The following is a 19,527-nucleotide window of genomic DNA, read 5'->3' as shown; positions in this document are numbered from 1 at the left end:
AGGCAATGCTACCAAGTACTAATTGAGTCTATGCAAACTTCTGACCCACTGGGAATGTGATGAAAGAAATAAAAGCTGAAATAAATTATTCTGACATTTCACATTCCTAAGACAGGGAGTTTTTACTAGGATTAAAATGTCAGGAATTGTGAAATACAGAGTTTAAATGTATTTGACTAAGGTGTACGTAAAATTCCGACTTCAACTGTATCAGTCTTTCCGTTAGGAAAATATGGCGCCAGACATTTGACCTGCAGCATGTTAATTTACTGGACCCATATGCATTGGGTGAGTAACCCGATTAGGGCGTCCACCCACGGTACTCAGAATGACAGCAAACATATAGATGATGGTAATTCATCTTAACAGCACATGCAACATCTTACCGAAATTCTGATGCGCAGTTTGAAGATGTTACATTAACTTTCCACGTTTACCTTCTCAGCCAACAAGAGATTAATAAAACAGCAAAACCACTACCCTATGTCAATCTAGTATCCCCAATAGTAGAAACGCTTACCTATTCTATTAGTCAGCTTGTGGAATGATAGAACCCAAATTCATACAACCAGTATATGAAAAAATAAATAAAAGGCAATGAGGCTGACGCAGCAGATCAGAAGGTTTAGCTTAAAAATGTTGATAAACTATCTTCTTCACATTATAAGCGCAGCAATGTACATACTGCAGTAGGCTACGCACAAATGTTTTTTCCATTATGCAATTTGCTGGAAAACGCTGTTGTCCAAAGCGCACTGCACATGCAAGAGGTTTCATGTGACCTTTAAAAATGTAAATATTTTTATCTATGGAAGATCTAAAGATGCAACAACTAGCATGGGTTGCTAATATGACTAGGATTATGCCTTTGCCTACTTGACAATGAAAGGGAGTTGAAATCCAATCGGACATGGAACAAACATGAGAGAAATAGGCTACTTGTTTCAATGACATATGGAAGGAAGTCTTTATAAAAAAGAATTGCCTCAACGTTTATAGAAATAGATTTTGGCTATAGGCTACTTTGAAGCAAGGTAAGACATGCCTCACAAAATGAAGTAAAACATTCTGGTTTCACACAATTAAGTATATATTTTCAAAATGTGTACTGCCTCCAGTTCACATTGCAAAGTGTGACGCGCTGAAGCCTACTGTTGCTTAATGCCTATGCACTTGAATGGCAAGCGCATTTCAATTACCAGTTGAGAAATAAAAAGTTGCTCTTTAAATTGTGGCCATCAAAACAGTTTTTAACATGTGATTGCATTTAGAATTGTGCGCAATGATTGGGCATATAAAAACATGTTTCACTCCAGCAGCAACAGGTGCAGTAGCAGCAGCTCTCTCGCTGTCTGACAGGTTTTCACTCAAACTAGGCTCTTTATCTGTATGCTGTACGCCTGTGATAAATAAGAATCATAAAAGACCAAATGAAAACACACAAGCACCAATATAATTATGCAAATTAAACTATAGAACATAAAAGCATGACCAATCAAATGCATTTACATCGACTAACTGGTATTTCTATCAATTAATAGGCTAAAAAGCATTATATTGCAATGTGCTTTTGTTATTCTCCAGGACAATTGGCCTGCGGCAATTTTATTTATTGCCTTTTTATTCGTTTATAAAATCACCCAAAAGCCAGCTACGACGGGCTAACGGAAACCCAGAGAGAGAGCGCGAAAGTATGTAGTATATATCCAGCCCTCCATCAATATCTATGGTCTCTCACCTGACTCTTTCAGTCTCGCTGCCGGTTTTGACCACGGCAAAGGGCTCGGGCCGGCTCCAGTCCCAGAAGTGGAGCTCGTTATTGGTGGCGATGAGGAGGAGCTGGGCAGTGGGGTGGAAGGCTAGCGAGGCAATGGCCACGTTGCTTTCCGTGAACCAGCTCTCACTGCCACCCTGCAGAAACAAACACAAGGGGATTTAATACAGAAAGAAACAAGTAGGATACGGCAACAGTGGATACAAACGCTTGCATGATCTTTATGGAATGCAGATTCCTGTCAAAGGGGTTTATCAACTAGACTACCAATAACAACACAATAGACAAGTTTCCTTATGATACCTGGAGTTGGACAGTGCCCTGGGGGACAACTCAACATTTACTTCTGGCGAAGACTGTGCTGTGTATGCAAGTCTTACAATCTAACATAGTAAAAGAATATACCTATGCAACTTGGCAAGCGAAGACCTGAAACTTGTGTCCTATTTTATTTTAATAGGGGTCTGTCTGTGTTTAAGAGAAGGCACCACTTACATGCAGGTCCCAGATGCGGACCTCTCCGTCAAGGCACCCGGAGGCCACCAGACCTGGGATGGTAGGGTGAAAGGTCACGCACCAGGGCGTGCGGCGGTGGCCTACCAGCGAATGCAAGCACTTTCCAGTCTTCACCTCTGTGATGTAGATGTTGTGATTGACATGAGTGGAAGCCATGAGGGTCCTATCAAATTGGAGATAAAGGGGGGTAGAGTAAATGTTACAGCTGCTATGCCGCTTAAGGAAGCCCTGCCTCAAATGCTCTCATGAATCCATTCGTGCGGCCGGGTCAGTTGAGGTCCTTACCGGTCTGGGCTGAAAGCCAACAGGAACGTCGAGCGAGGGCTGTCTGGCAGCTCCACTTTCTGTGTAAGGGCAACAAACATTGCTTAACGCCTTACATGGAGGTAGCACACGCATTATTAAATGCACAAATCATAGTATAATTACATATATTCAAACAGACAGTTTTTTTTATCTTAACACTTGAGTGAAATTGTGATCCATCAACTGCATATTATTAGGGATTTTGAAGAACAACTCCCAAAATAGACTATAGATGGTAAAGATAAGCACAGGGCATTGTTTCCATGGTGACGAGTTAAAGGCAATGGTATGTTGTTCCAGATCAAAATGACTACTGCAGCAGGTGGGCAGTGAAAGTAGTGAGAGATTGATAGCCTCCTACGACTCCATATCTGTTGAAACAAAAGCAGTTTTGACTAATCCTTTGACTGGGATAGTGCGCTTCTTTGGCTTTTACCTGACTCTGCCATTTCATCCAGCGGACCTTCTCCTCCACCAGCTGCTGCAGGAGGCGCTTGGAGCCAAAGGCCTGTGAGCCGCGCTCCCGGCTGGACAGGATCCGCACAGAGTTCCTCTGATGACGAGAGGCCATGGTGGTTCTCCTCCCGTATGGGGCCGGGGCCACACCACCACTCTGCCACTGGCCTCTCTGGCTGCTCTAGGGACAGTCACTTCTGCTGCCGCCACTCGCTCGCCATGCAGAGTCTAGGCTGGGGAGGAGAAAAGAGAAAGTGGGAAGAGAGGGCCAAGAACAGAAGATAGTAGTTTAGTTTTGGTTGGCATAGGTTTTGCACATGGAAGTAGTTGATGATTGAAAAATTAGTTTGACAGACTACATTGAAGATCATGAGGGTGTGCTGTGTTGGCCTAGACATTATATAATCTGACAGCTAGAAGCAGCACTACCAGTGAGTGCTATAGAACTACACTGAACAAAAATATAATAAGCAGGACCTGCACAGCCAGCTTCTTCAACAGCGGGATCGTCTGAAACCAGCCGCTCGGACAACTGATGAAACCGAGGAGTATTTTTGTTTGTAATAAAGCCCTTTTATGGGGAAAAACTGAATCTGATTGGCTGGGCCTGGCTCCCCAGTGGGTGGGCCTGGCTGCCAAGGGGGCAGGCATGCCCTCCCAGGCCCACCCATGGCTGCACCCTTGCCTAGTCGTGAAATCCATAGATTAGTGCCTAATGAATATATTTAAATTGACCGATTTCCTTATATGAACTAAAACTCATTAAAATCTTTGAAGTTGTTGCATGTTGTGTTTATATTTTTGTTAAGTACATTTAGGGGATCGGTACTAAAATATCCTGTGTCCTTAAATAAGAACATCCAAGCTTGCAGCTCTCTGGCTGGCCTACATGTGCAGCCAAAGTCAAGATCTCATATCTGGAAGGCTGCCAAAATGTTGCACTCTTAAAATGTTGTCATATTTTGGTCACAAATTGGCAAAACACCACAGGCAATGCAAAACAGCACTGCTTTGCACCCTCTTAACAAGCCTTGTTTAACTTGGGCTTGGATAACCAAAGGCATTTTAAACGAGGGGAAAATTTCTCCAACACTGGAGAGGGAGATTTTCCAGTAAACAAAGATGACCAACTAGAGTCATATTAGGAAAACACAATCCTTGGCAGGCGGTGCCACATTATTTTAAACCATGACGGGTGGGTCTAATTGCAATTCTAAGTAAGACAGACGTCCAAACCGGATCCAAACATGGATCATCACTGCGGTATGCAATTTTCATCAAGTCGCTTTCCAGAACGCCAATGAGTGATGTTTCATAAGCTATCCCTGTGGCTTGACTTAGCTCTACATTACAATCTAAGAAGAAACTGAGTGCGAGTCTATGGTGCAGTCACAAAGAGACTCTGAAAAGCCTGTATGTGGTCAAAAAGTAACCAAATACACAACAAGCATATTATTATGCAACTATGTTATTGCAACTCCAATGCTGTTATTCTAAGAATGCTAAGTGATAACAACCATGTCATATGCAAAGAACTATTTATTGAAATAGTTGTGTAGTACTAGGGCAAAAAAACAAACGTGCACCTCTTGGGGTCCCCAAGAACTAGTTTGGGAAACGTTTATTAGGTTAACACTGAGTGCACAAAGCATTAGGAACACCTGCTCTTTCCATGACAGACTGACCAGGTGAACTCTGTGATCCCTTATTGATGTCACCTGTTAAATCCACTTCAATCAGTGTAGATGAAGGAGAGGAGACTGGTTAAAAGAGTGTATATGTGTACCAAGTGTATATGTGTACCATTCAGAGGGTGAATAGACAAGACAAAATATTTAAATGCCTTTGAACGGGGTATGGTAGTATCTGCCAGGCGCACCGATTTGTGTGTCAAGAACTGCAACGCTGCTGGATTTGTCATGCTTAACAGTTTCCCCGTGTGTATCAAGAATGGTCCGCCACCCAATGGACATCCAGCCAACTTGACAACTGTGGGAAGCATTGGAGTCAACATTCCTGTGGAACGCTTTCGACACATTGGGGCATGGACTCTACAACGAATTGCGTCTGTTCTGAGGGCAAAGGTGTTCCTCATGTTTTGTACACAGTGTGTGTCCATATTCATAGACTGCTGAAATAAATGTTAAAATAAGTCATACTAGGTGGCTGACAAACAGCTTGAGTTTACCATGTACTGTTACCTAACTACGATAATACACATAAGAAATAGGATTTTGGCAAACTGATTAATATAGCTAGTTAGCTAAAACCACTGCCTTAACAAGAACGTTAGCTTGATAGCCAACTCGAGAAAATGCGTCTGAAACAGCTACGACTAACCAGCTAGCTAATTAACATTAGCAAATTGGCAAGCTAGTTAACCATCTAACGTTAGCCTAATAAACATGTAGCCAACATTAGCTACTAACGTTACTAGCAAATGTGAGCTATCTAGAAAACTAAGTAGCTAACGTTAACATTCGGTAGGCAAACAACCAACCAGAAACCCAGCTAATGGTACCGGCAAATGTTTTCATAGCTATAGTAACGTTGGCTAATTTGTCAGTGTAGCTACCCAACGAATCCCGATAGCTAGCTAGGTTAACCCGCTAAACTTGGTAACTAGCCAATAGAAAAAAAAACTTGCTATTAAGTTGGCTAATAGCTAATCCTTGCTGCCAGTCCCGGATACTGTATTAGCATAACTAGCGAGTTAACTAGCTACTGTAAAGAACAAATCCAGCGATACAACGTTAGATATGACACATAACAGAAACAAACTGCTTATATTCTGCAGAATCAGCTAACGACCGAGTCAAGAGGCCATTGCCTACCTTTCTTTCTTGTATTCTTGTTGAAATGTGTCATCATAGGCGTAGCTAACCGTTAGCGTAGCAAGCAAAAATGTACGACAAGTACTAGCTTGCACCACTTGTCTTAGCCTTGACACATTAATGAATTGACTAATATCAATCTATGATAATTGCGATTTATCACATTCACATCCTCTGATAAATCTATTTCATCATATTATCCTGGCATAGAGCAAATTCATTGTGCTAGCTATCCGTCTACTGCGTAGCTAGCTTCCCAGAGATGTGTGTCGTGAACAACATTTTTAGCGTGAGCAACAATAGTGGCATCGGCGGTTCGCCTTCAATATAAAAGTCCCCCATTGAAACTGATAAAAATAATAGAGGAATCATGCCACAGTTGTACTAGATTAATCAGAGCTTTCCAGCCCTGTTCATGGGGAGCTACCATCCAGTAGGTTTCCCCTCCATCCCTAACTAACCTGATTCAGCTCATCAACCAGCTAACTATAACAATCGGGTGCTCTAGATTAGGGTTGGAGCTCTCCATAAACAGGAGAGCCCTAGACTAAATAATGATCTGTTGAATATAAACTATACTGGTCAAAAATGTAAACGCAACATGCAACAATTTCAATGATTTTACTGAGTTACAGTTCATATAAGGAAATCAGTTAATTGAAATACATTTTTTAGGCCTTAATCTATGGATTTCACATGACTGGGCATAGGCCCCTCCAATTGGGAGCCAGGCCCACCCACTGGAGAGCCAGGCCCAGCCAATCAGAATTAGTTTTTCCCCATAAAAGGGCTTTATTACTGACAGAAATACTCCTCAGTTTCATCAGTTGTCCGGGTGGCTGGTTTCAGATGATCCCGCAGGTGAAGAAGCTGGATGTGGAGATCCTGAGCTGGTGTGGTTACACATGGTCGGCAGTTGTGAGGCTGGTTGGGCATACTGCCAAATTCTCAAAAATGACATTGGAGGCAGCTTATGGTAGAGAAATGAGCATTCAATTCTCTGGCAACAGCTCTGGTGGACATTCCTGCAGTCAGAATGTCAATTGCACACTCCCTCAAACTTAAAACATCTGTGGCATTGTGTTGTGTGACAAAACTGCACATTTGAGTGGTGGTTGATTGTCCCAGCACAAGGTGTACCTGTGTAATGATCATGCTGTTCAGCTTCTTAATATGCCACTCTTGTCAGGTGGATGGATGATCTTGGCAAAGGAGAAATGCTCACTAAAAGGGATGTAAACACATTTGTGGACACAATTTCAGAGAAATAAGCTTTTTGTGCATATGGGAAATTTCTGGTATCTTTTAATTAATCTCATGAAACAGCTGATTGTTCACCCGCATCCGTCCAGAATTGCTAATAACCCACCCGTAACTGCCAGACTAGGCCCATATGTGATAAATTGACAATCTGAGGCCCACACCCGAACCTAACCCCGCAAACATAGAAATGCGGTGTAGGCCAGATTTCCTGATTTAGATATGTTTCTGCTTTATAATTTCCAACATTTTGGTAAGCTATTTGTTAGTCAACTTGTCCTTAAATAGATACATGCAGCTTCTCTTCTGTCATTAGGCTTATATGTTGCCCTAGAACAGTGGTTCCCACACGTTTTATAGTCCCTTACACCTTCAAACATTCAATCTCCAGCTGGGTACCCTCTCTAGCACCAGAGTCAGCACACTCTCAAATGTTGTTTTTTGCCATCAATGTAAGCCTGACACACACACTATACAATACATTTATTAAACATAAGAATGAGTGTGAGTTTTTGTCACTACCTGGCTCGTGGGAAGTGGCAAAGAGCACTTATAGGACCAGGGCACAAATAATAATCAATAATTTTGCTCTTTATTTAACCATCTTACATATAAAACCTTATTTGTTCATCGAAAATTGTAAATAACTCACCACTGGTTACTGAGAAGGGTGTGCTTGAAAGGATGCACATAACTCTGCAATGTTGAGTTGTATTGGAGAGAGTATTGTATTGGAAAGAGCTTCAACTTCTTAATCATAGCTTCAATATAGTTGCGGCGAGTCCCTGTAATCCTAGATTCAGATGATTCAGGCGAGAAAAAACATCACCCAGCTAGGGCAGTCGTGTGAGAAACTCGTCATCATGCAAGTGGTCAGATAAGTGAAAATTATGGTCAGTAAAGAAAACTTTAAGCTCGCCTCTCAATTTTAAAAAACGTGTCAATACTTTGCCCCTTGTTAACCAGCGCACATCTGTATGTTGTAAAAGCGTTACATGGTCGCTGCCCATATCATTGCATAATGCAGAAAGTACATAAAAGTTCAGGGGCCTTGCTTTATACAATTTTTACAATTTTCACTGTAGTGTCCAAAAATTATTTCAAGCTGTCAGGCATTCCCTTGGCAGCAAGAGCCTCTCAGTGGATGCTGCAGTGTACGTACCCAAGCGGCGTCGGGAGAAACTGCTTGCATGCACATTACCACTCCACTATGTCTCCCTGTCATGGATTTGCGCCATCAGTACAGATACCAAAATGAGCAGCAGCTACATTTGGCTACATACAAACCGTTAGTGAAATTCCTGCGAGATAATTAACATCCAATCACATTAACTGTTACTATTTGACTATGCTACCTGTATTTGACATTGTGTTGTTATTTCACTGAACAATAAATGGTTACATTTTATTTTTGGCAGTGAAACGAGGCTACTCAGGAGAGAAAAAAATCTCACCCAAATGTATAGCCCCGTCAAATGTACTAAGTATTGTCTTCTGTTGAATTTATATAACACTCAATTTTTTGGGGGCATTTTCTAGTCCAATTGTGGCACGATTCCACTATTTTTATCCGTTTGCATCACGGACTTGTATTTTGAAGCTGAACCACCGATTTCACTATTGTTGCTCACTCTAATGTTGTTCACGACACACTGGTGCGTTCCAGAAAAGGAAAATGTATAAGGAACATTATGTAGGAAAAGGCAATTACAGTAAAGCCCTAACCCCAAAACAGTAACCTAACGTAGTAGGTGCCGTAAAAGAAACGCCTGAAACTAGATCCCCTACATACTTGAGAAGGAAAAAAAACTGTCGGGGGAGGTTCTCTTATGGACTGTTCAAACAACCCAGTAAATGTGGAGGAGTTAAATCACCTTCTTAATTAAAGTCCAAAAGCAGAAGTAGTGTCACAGGCTCTCTTAACATTTCTCCTGAAAACCTTTACACCCGGTTGTTGGGGACTCGACGCGTCTGGACTCCGCAGCAAAAAAAAGGGGGTCATGGTTAGAAGGGATCCAGCTTTTGTAAAATTAACATCAAATTTGACTTTTCTTAGCAGGTTAGGAGGATTTACGCAGCAGGTTAGTATAATTAAGCTAAGGTTAGGAAAATAGTCATGACTAGGGTTAGCTACAAAATATCTTTTTAAATAACGTTAATTTGACAAAAGCTGGATCCCTTTCAGCCATGACCCAGCAAGGGTCAGCCGAAAATATTAACATTTTATATATATCCAATGTCTGCCATGTTTTTGGATAACGTGATGACGTAGTCGCTTTGGCGCTGCTCCCTGTGTGCACAATTTACATAATAGTCGGAACTAGGAAACTCTGCAATTTCAGACTTGCTGATTCGTTGAACACGGCACGTGTATATCTACAACCAGTTAGCAAGTCAGAAATGTCATGGTTTCCTAATTCCGACTAGGATATTTAAATATTTTTTAAATTAACAACAAATCAATACAGAAAGTACATGAGGGAACACAAGTATATATAGATTATATACAATGGACAATTAGACAAGGACCTTAAGGGACATACAATTCTAACAGCTTTTTTGTTGGTAGAGTATTTAACCGTCTTAAAATACAGTTCAATTTCTTTTTGTAGGGTAAGAATTTGTTTTTTTGTTTGTAAATTTACATTTGTGTATGAAATTTGGCCAAAAGAATAATAAAATTAATTACATAAAAATGTTTCAGCTTATTTCTATCGTATGTAAAGAATCCAAGCAGTACATCTCTCCACAATAGTGTAAAATCTTAATGAATGTGTTCAATTATAAAACTACTGATGTCTTGCCACAGTTTTCTTACATGAGTACAATGCCAAAAAAGATGCAACACTGTTTCTGGGTGGTCATTACAAAAGGAGCAATTTGAGTTGATATTTTCCTTAAACTTCTTCATATAGTGGTTGGCAGGATAATATTTATGAATAATTTTAAAGGAAACTTCCTTAATTTTGTTAACAAGTAGGTATGTGTGTGGCAACATCCAAACTTTTTTCCAACAGATATTATCAATAAATCTATTCCAATAAGGCATGACTTAAGGTATATAGATACAACATCCTGCTAAAACAAGGTCCGTATCGCTCTGTTGTTGAATGGACCAAAAGAGAAACAAATCTTTCCTACTGATGAGTCAACAGGGTCAATAGAAGGTAGGCTGAGGGTCAGGTCTTGACACGTTCCTGAATAACAGAGCAACACCTGAGGGAATGGCGTCTAAAACAATTGCAAAATCTTTAGGTGTTACAGGGACCTTGTAAAGTGATAAGAATTCCTTATAACTGAGTAAAAGACTCTCTGCATTTACCAGTTGGCTCACCAATAGGATATTATTTCGGAACCAATATTCTAAAAACAAAGTAGTATTTTTATACAATATATTCCGATTATTCCATATATAATATCTGTGTGGAGAAAAATTGTGTTATAAATTTAGGACCATGACAAGAAAACTTTTGCTTTTCATCGGCAGGTTTCACTGGAATTTTGTCAATATTATAATTGCAAAACATGAAGTTAAGGCCATCAAAAGTAGAGAAGAGATGAGGAATAAAATTCCAGATAGAAGTGGGTCTTCTTAGGAATTGTTTTATCCAATTGATCTTAAAAGTATTATTATTAATTCCGACTAGCATAAAACCAGTAGATGGTGATAGCGCTAACGTCATCCACAAATTCCTATGGAAAACTCAATATGGAGCATGAAGCTGTAAGTATTTTAATTTGAAGCGCGCCATGCTGAATGGGGCTGAAAGGCACCAAAAAAAAAATCGCAAAGGGGGATGGTGAAAGTGGCTGTAACTAGCAAAGGATATTGGTCGATGTAGTCATTTTCATCCTACATGAGAGCCCCGTGCTTGGTCTGTGTCAGCATGTGGTCCTGTGTGATGACAAATGTAGTAGTCAGAATAGATCACTATTTAATGAAATATCTCGATTTGTAGCAATCTTAAAATAGTTCATGTGGGGATCAAACGTGATCATAATAAACACATTTTAGAGCCCAAAACATCTGTCTAAAAAAAATTTTGGGCAGTACTGGAGATCATAATTTATAGGCTTTTTATGGGAGACCAGGGCTTTTGGCACCAGGAATATAATTTGTATGTGGTTGTGCCAGTGCCACTATTTATTACATTTACATTTACATTTAAGTCATTTAGCAGACGCTCTTATATCCAGAGCGACTTACAAAATTTATTTCAGCATTATTATGACTTGACAGCAGTCAATAATCTGACTTTCTAAATGAAAAGAAACTGAATATTTCTTTACTACACTCTTATTTATATAAATTACACTTGTCAAACAGCTTTTGCTGAGAGGTGTGGGAGAGGTGTGCTCCTTTCTATCCTATGGGCGCATTCGAACAGATCACTTTTGTCAAGACATTGACCATTGTTGGTCACCGTTGGTCCTAATCTTTTAAAAGTCTCTCCCATAGACACAAAATGCAATATCAGCTGGGTCTGGTCTACTTAGGAAATTGACTTTTGAAACATACAAAAAATGAGGGAGTGGAGATGTCTCGCTTTCTCTTCTGTCTTTGACTACATGTCGTCTGTATGACATTTACAAAAATCATGTGATCAAAGGTCATTCAGTTTTTGATGAAGTCGCCTTCAAGTCGCTAAAGTTGCTTTTCAACACAGATTATCCATTGTATTGACCACATACTCTAGTGACCGCTCTAACAATGAAAATACATTTCTTAAAAAATGGAAGGCAGTCGGGAAGAGGCAAGATCAGGTTGGACCATTCAAGTCAATGAGAGGGCAGATACTTATGTATCACCCAGGACCAGGCACTAGGGATGTCACGTGCCGTGATGTCACGTGTCCTACTCATATCAGTACACTCGTAACTACCTGATCATGACGAAACTTCTATTTGATCAAATAAACCAAATGCGACACTCATTGACCTCCATACAAGAACTCCTTGCTAGGTGAGTGAAAAATATATAAAACGCCACCTGCTGGAGAAGACAGATTTTGGGCCCAGTTATCCCTCTCGCTTTACTCTGTTTTCACCAACTGCACCATGCAGCCATCCCTGCATTGTGGGAGGCATTATTTGGGTGTTTTTATTTGACCCACGCTAACATGGCCAAATATGTGTCTGAAACAGCAACCAAACAAATGTGCAATGCACTTTCCGAATTGTAAAAGGCAGCAAGACGCAACATAGTCTGCTGGAAAACCACTTGAAGTAGAAACAGGAACCAACTTTGTCACGATTCTAAAGCCTTGTTCACAATGCAGGCCTTAATGCTCAAATCCGTTTTGGACTACTAACTGTACAAACAGCAAGTTACAAGTGACCAAATTGGATTTGTGTGTGATCACACAGCAATCATTTGCTTACAAGGCTATGCTAGTGTCATAGTAATGACGGGTGTGTGCAGTGGTGTAGGCTGATTGGCGGTTGTGCTTCCTATGCTCAGATGTTTTGTAGCAAGCTAAGGTGACAACAATGCCTGCCATGGAGGTTTCCCAGTTGCTTGGAATGTTTTAAATCATAGGGTAAGAAGACTTAAAAAGCCTCAATTGATAAGATGATCCAACTTTCAAAACGAGTCCTTTTTTTGGCTAGCCACAGCAGTCAACTAGCTAGCTAGATGGCTGTTTAGCGTTCTAACATATTCACTAATTTGTTTGTAAACAATTAACAAGCTAGCTAGCTACCACATGTTCTTGTCAAACTGTCAACAGAGTAGCTAGTAAGCAACAAGAAATGCCAAATAACAGTCTAAAAACCACTTGAGGGCAGATTTGAAGTCACATGGCCAGGAATCAGATTTGTATCTGACTTCAACTGTCGCTTGAAATGTCTGATTCCATGTGCTTTTTGGCTGTATATATGCAAATAGATAGGATTTCAGTTACTTCAAATTGCCAATGTGAACACGGCTTAAGAGTCATGGGTAACTGCATACATCTGAAAGTGGGCGTGTCAAAAGAAGTGGGTGTATGGAAAGAGAATCCAATGGCGCCGGAGGTGATGGCCGCCGCTTTACGGTCTCCCAACCAATTGTACTATGTGTTTTTTTTCGCGTTATTTGTAAATGATTTTGTACATAATGTTTCTGCAACCATATCTTACGGAAGATATCAGGACAGCGATCACTCACCTCGGATTAGAAGAAGATTTCTTCAACAACAACAAGCAGGACTCACACGATATTCTCTAAACACCCCACAGGGCAGACATCCCAATTATTCGCAAAAGGAAGCGACGCAGAGGACGAAGAGCCGGTTGCCTCTTCCGGACCTGCAGAAGGCAACTAGGAAAGCTGCCGTTACCGTCAATATTACTCTACAACGTACAATCATTGGACAATAAACTAGACGAGGTACGATCACGAATATCCTACCAACGGGACATCAAAAACTGTAATATCCTATGCTTCACGGAATCGTGGCTGAATGACGACATGGACATTCAGCTAGCGGGATACACGCTGCACCGGCAGGATAGAACAGCACACTCCGGTAAGACGAGGGGGGGGGGGGACGGTCTGTGCATATTTGTAAACAACAGCTGGTGCACGAAATCTAAGGACGTCTCTAGATTTTGCGCGCCTGAAGTAGAGTATATTGTAATAAATTGCAGGCCACACTACTTGCCTAGAGAGTTCTCAGCTATACTTTTTGTGGCTGTTTATTCACCACCACAATCAGATGCGGGCACTAAGACCGCACTTAGTCAGCTATATAAGCAAATAAGCAAACAGGAAACACCTCACCCAGAGGCGGCGCTCCTAGTTGCCGTAGACTTTAATCCAGGGAAACTTAAATCAGTTCTACCAAATCTCTATCAACATGTTAAATGTGCAACCAGAAGGAAAACAATTCTAGATCACCTGTACTCCACAGACGCGTACAAAGCTCTCCCTTGCCCTCCATTTGGTAAATCCGACCACAACTCTATTCTGATTTCTGCTTACAAGCAAAAACTAAAGCAGGAAGCACCAGTGACTCGGTCTATAAAAAAATGGTCAGATGAAGCAGATGCTAAACTACAGGACTGCTTTGCTATCACAGACTGGAACATGTTCCGGGATTCTTCCGATGACATTGAGGAATACACCACATCAGTCACTGGCTTTATCAATAAGTGCATTGAGGACGTCGTCCCCACAGTGACTGTACGTACATACCTCAACCAGAAGCCATGGATTACAGGCAACATGCGCACTGAGCTAAAGGGTAGAGCTGCCGCTTTCAAGGAGCGGGACTCTAACCCGGAAGCTTACAAGAAATCTCGCTATGCCCTGCGACGAACCATCAAACAGGCAAAGCATCAATACAGGGTTAAGATTGAATCATACTACACCAGCTCCGACGCTCGTCGGATGTGGCAGGGCTTGCAAACTATTACAGACTACAAAGGGAAGCACAGCCCCGGGCTGCCCAGTGACACAAGCCTACCAGACGAGCTAAATCACTTCTATGCTCGCTGAGGCAAGCAACACCGAGGCATGCATGAGAGCATCAGCTGTTCCTGGACGACTGTGATCACGCTCTCCGTAGCCGACGTGACTAAGATCTTTAAACAGGTCAACATTCACAAGGCTGCGGGGCCAGACGGATTACCAGGACGTGTGCTCCGGGCATGTGCTGACCAACTGGCAGGTATTTTCACTGACATTTTCAACATGTCCCTGATTGAGTCTGTAATACCAACATGCTTCAAGCAGACCACCATAGTCCCTGTGCCCAAGAACACAAAGGCAACCTGCCTAAATGACTACAGACCCGTAGCACTCACATCCGTAGCCACGAAGTGCTTTGAAAGGCTGGTAATGGCTCACATCAACACCATTATCCCAGAAACCCTAGACCCACTCCAATTTGCATACCGCCCAAACAGATCCACAGATGATGCAATCTCTATTGCACTCCACACTGCCCTTTCCCACCTGGACAAAGACCTATGTGAGAATGCTGTTCATTGACTACAGCTCAGCGTTCAACACCATAGTACCCTCAAAGTTCACCACCAAGCTAAGGAACCTGGGACTAAACACCTCTCTGCACCTGGATCCTGGACTTCCTGACAGGCCGCAGGTGAGGGTAGGTAGCAACACATCTGCCACGCTGATCCTCAACACTGGAGCTCCCCAGGGGTGCATGCTCAGTCCCCTCCTGTACTCCCTGTTCACCCACGACTGCATGGCCAGGCACGACTCCAACACCATCATTAAGTTTGCTGACGACACAACAGTGGTAGGCCTGATCACCGACAACGATGAGACAGCCTATAGGGAGGTCAGAGACCTGGCCGGGGGGTGCCAGAATAACAACCTATCCCTCAACGTAACCAAGACTAAGGAGATTGTGGACTACAGGAAAAGGAGCACCGAGCACGTCCCCATTCTCATCGACGGGGCTGTAGTGGAGCAGGTTGAGAGCTTCAAATTCCTTGGTGTCCACAACAACAACAAACTAGATTGGTCCAAACACACCAAGACAGCCGTGAAGAGGGCACAACAAAGCCTATTCCTCCTCAGGAAACTAAAAAGATTTGGCATGTGTCATGAGATCCTCAAAAGGTTCTACAGCTGCAACATTGAGAGCATCCTGACCGGTTGCATCACTGCCTGGTACGGCAAATTGCTCGGCCTCCGACCGCAAGGCACTTCAGAGGGTAGTGCGTACAACCCAGTACATCAATGGGGCAAAGCTGCCTGCCATCCAGGACCTCTACACCAGGCTGTGTCAGACGAAGGCCCTAAAAATTGTAAAAGACCCCAGCCACCCCAGTCAGACTGTTTTCTCTACTACCGCATAGCAAGCGGTACCAGAGTGCCAAGTCTAGGACAAAAAGGCCTCAACAGTTTTTACCCCCAAGCCAAAAGACTCCTGAAAATGTAACCAAATGGTTACCCGGACTATTTGCATTGTGTGCCCCCCCCCCAACCCCTCTTTACGCTACTGCTACTCTGTTTATCTTATATGCATAGTCACTTTAACTATAAATTCATGGATGGAACCAAAGCAAAAAAAGTAAATATCAAAGCTCCCCCTCTCCTATCTAACCAGCCTACCCACTACTTACCTAACTTAGTACCACCTGGTGCCCTAACCAAAATACAGGGGGTGGTCCACCCAGGTCTTACCTAGTGTGCCTAGACAGTGAATATACTACGGGTATATGTATGCCCACGGGCTTCTTGCCTAAGCACTCCCTAGGGGCCTTCCCTTTCCCCCCTGGGAACAAATGAAACAGAATATCAAACAGTCAACAAGCTCACACAGAACATACCAACTGCTCCCAGAAACAACTAATACAGTACATACCAACGACCAACATGCTATAACCCTCAGCCATCAACTTCCTCACTCAGCAACATTCAATCTCTCCAGCAATCTCTGCCTACAATGATCTAAGCCTGCCTGTGATCTCACGCTCTCTGCAAGCTCTCCCCTCTGAACAACAGAACACTGGCTTTTATATAGCTTCAGACGGAATGGGTAATTAGAAACAGCTGCGTCTTGACGAGGGGGCGAGGTCAGCTCTCCAATCATCAATTGGGCCCGAACAATCAGCTGCTTGGGGAGAATTTCAGGAAGCCGTCTTCTGAAACACACACACTCAAATACAATCTACAACACAGAAACTGGGGAACGTAACATACATATTACCTAAATTTGCCCGACCAAACAGTGCTCCTGCACATTGGCTAACCGGGCTATCTGCATTGTGTCCCACCACCCGCCAACCCCTCTTTTTATGCTTCTGCTACTCTCTGTTCATCATATACGCATAGTCACTTTAACGATACCTACATGTACATACTACCTCAATAAGACTGACAGGTGTCTGTATATAGCCTTGCTACTCTTTTTTCAAATGTCTTTTTTACTGTTGTTTTATTTCTTTACTTACCTACACACACACACAAACACATACCTTTTCTTTGCACCATTGGTTAGTGCCTTTAGGTCAGCATTTCACTGTAAGGTTGTATTCGGCGCATGTGACAAATAACCTTTGGTTTGATTTGAGAATCATCTAATTGTGTCATGCCCTGGCCATAGGGAGGCTTTTATTCTCTGTTTTGGCTAGGCCAGGGTGTGACTAGGGTGGGCATTCTAGTTTCTTTCTTTCTATGTTTTCTATTTCTTTGTGTTTGGCCGGGTGTGGTTCTCAATCAGAGGCAGCTGTCTATCGTTGTCTCTGAGAATCATACTTAGGTAGCCTTTTCCCACCTGGGTTTGTGGGTAGTTGTTTTCTGTATAGTTTTAGTTACCTTATAGAACTGTTCGTTTCTCGCTTTGTTATTTTTGTTCTAGTGTTCAGTTTTAAATAAATATCATGAACACGTACCACGCTGAGCTTTGGTCCACTCCTTCTTCATCAGACGAGCGTCACAAATTGGGCAGATTTTAAGTCTAAAGCTACAGGGGATAAATTAGAGTGATATCTGAGAACTCTCTCTCTAACCAATTAATTGTACACAAGTTCCTATGTTTTCAGTTTGTCAGTGTGATATGTCAGAATAGAAATTACAAGATGATGTTATAATTCTGTTATTGTATCAAATGGTTGTTTTATGCAACAGAATAAGGGGTTGTTAGAACACTCATCTGTGTGTTCTACTGAGGAAGGGCCTCTGGTAGATTAAACACTGACAGAAGATTTACGATGTCTTTTGGGTGATAAAACCTAAAGAGACCGCATTCCATAGCATGAGTTAATGTTTCTGTTCTATAAGGTACCAGGGAGAGATGACTCCAGGGCCAGACCCTGGTCTCCACACAATGAGAACATTTTTTACAGCAGATACTGTCTGCTGTGAATTATAAGTATCTTTCATACTAATCTTAACCTTGTGACTGACCCATTCCATACATCTGTTTGTCATGTAGCCCGAAGGGTGTGTATCTTGGCTATAAAATACCTTTGTACTTTTGTCTCGGTCTCTCAACGAATCATCTAAGGGTGATTCGTCGACCAGCCATCATTAATGTAGAGCACTCAATCGATTCACTTTATATGTGTGTTGTATTGACCTGCTCCCTTATTAATAAGTGAATAAAGATTTAGTTGAAGTGTAACTCTGACTTGTGTGATACGTTTCTCTCCTCATTTGATAGAAATGAGCCACCACAGGTATATAAATGTTTATTTAGACATTAATAAAGAAACTTTTAGAAACATGTTAACACTGCCGTGTTGGTAAGGCTGGTCTCATAGACAAACCTTTTCACTCAGACCCCCCTTCCAGCATTGTGGAATATCCCGCGCTTACTGTATTTCTATACATTATAGTGGAGATTTGTTTTTGTAATTTAAAAGCACATTTTCAGAAATTTTACACGTTTTGTTGTGGGGTGCAGAGACAATGTTCCAATTTTAAAACTAATTTCCTACAATTATACGCATTTTCCCATGTCTTATTTGTGTTCATGTGATATTTGAGTGACTCAAACATTACAACAAAATCAATGGGGTAAAGAACCTAGCTAAAAAACGTTAGCTGACATGGGCAAGTTGATCTGACATTTCTGACAAGTTATAAATAGCTCTCTAAGGTATGCAATGACTGACATGACAAGAGGAAAACTGATGATGCACTACCCAATTTCGAAATTCCACCTTGTACAATCTACTATTACAACTTTCAGGAGTAAGTTGAAAGCTGTACTGAGTTCCTAAAAAAATATATTATTTTGGGGGGATGTTTTTCTTTTGGTGGTGTGGGGTGGTTGGCTTGCCCCACAGTTTGGGAACCGCTGGACTAGACGCAGCATAGTAAACGAAAATCCGAGACACTCAAAGTAGTATTATGTTACGTTTGGTATGAGGCAAAAATAAAGGAGGGTGGTTGGTCGGGGTGGATGCACGACCTTATAATGTAAACGCCTAGCAACCCAAAGGTTGCGTGTTTGAATCTCATCATGGACAACTTTAGCGTATTAGTTAATTAGCAACTTTGCAACTACTTTTTAGCTACTTTGCAACTAAGTAGCATATTAGCTAACCCTTCCCCTAATCCTTTAACCTAACCTTAACCCTAACCTTAATTTATATTTTACATACATTTTAGTAATTTAGCAGACGCTCTTATCCAGAGCGACTTACAGTGGAGTGCATACATTTTATTACTTTTTTTTTTTTTTTTTTTTTTTTTACATACTGAGACAAGGATATCCCTACCGGCCATACCCTCCCTAATCCAGACGACGCTATGCCAATTGTGCGTCGCCCCACGGACGTCCCGGTTGCGGCCGGCTGCGACAGAGCCTGGGCGCGAACCCAGCCCAGCCTGGGCGCGAACCCAGAGACTCTGGTGGCGCAGCTAGCACTGCGATGCAGTGCCCTAGACCACTGCGCCACCCGGGATGCCTAACCCCT

General features: G+C 42.0%; 1 protein-coding gene and 1 long non-coding RNA gene across 2 annotated transcripts in view; both read right to left on the bottom strand.

Annotated features, from left to right (window-relative positions):
• Nucleotides 1-6,170, bottom strand: part of ambra1b (autophagy/beclin-1 regulator 1b) — a 44,493-nt gene extending 38,323 nt beyond the window's left edge. Inside the window, exons 1-5 of the mRNA XM_055934833.1 lie at nt 5,887-6,170; nt 3,033-3,285; nt 2,576-2,634; nt 2,270-2,453; nt 1,739-1,911 (exon numbers count right to left, since the gene is read on the bottom strand). Of these exons, the coding sequence (XP_055790808.1) occupies nt 1,739-1,911; nt 2,270-2,453; nt 2,576-2,634; nt 3,033-3,167 (551 nt within the window). The 5' untranslated portion in view covers nt 3,168-3,285; nt 5,887-6,170. The remainder of the gene's footprint in view (nt 1-1,738; nt 1,912-2,269; nt 2,454-2,575; nt 2,635-3,032; nt 3,286-5,886) is intronic.
• Nucleotides 6,171-6,493: 323 nt separating this feature from the next.
• LOC129861803 (uncharacterized) lies at nt 6,494-9,326 on the bottom strand. The gene is made up of 2 exons (XR_008760674.1): nt 9,021-9,326; nt 6,494-7,110 (listed from the first exon to the last, which is right to left on the bottom strand). It is a non-coding gene; the product is annotated as an uncharacterized LOC129861803 (long non-coding RNA).
• Between the last annotated feature and the right edge of the window lie 10,201 nt (nt 9,327-19,527).

The sequence above is a fragment of the Salvelinus fontinalis genome, chromosome 9 (genome assembly GCF_029448725.1).
Source record: "Salvelinus fontinalis isolate EN_2023a chromosome 9, ASM2944872v1, whole genome shotgun sequence".
Lineage (NCBI taxonomy): Eukaryota > Metazoa > Chordata > Actinopteri > Salmoniformes > Salmonidae > Salvelinus > Salvelinus fontinalis.
The sequence above is the reverse complement of the archived record's forward strand: the minus strand, read 5'-3'. Positions and strand labels throughout refer to the sequence as shown.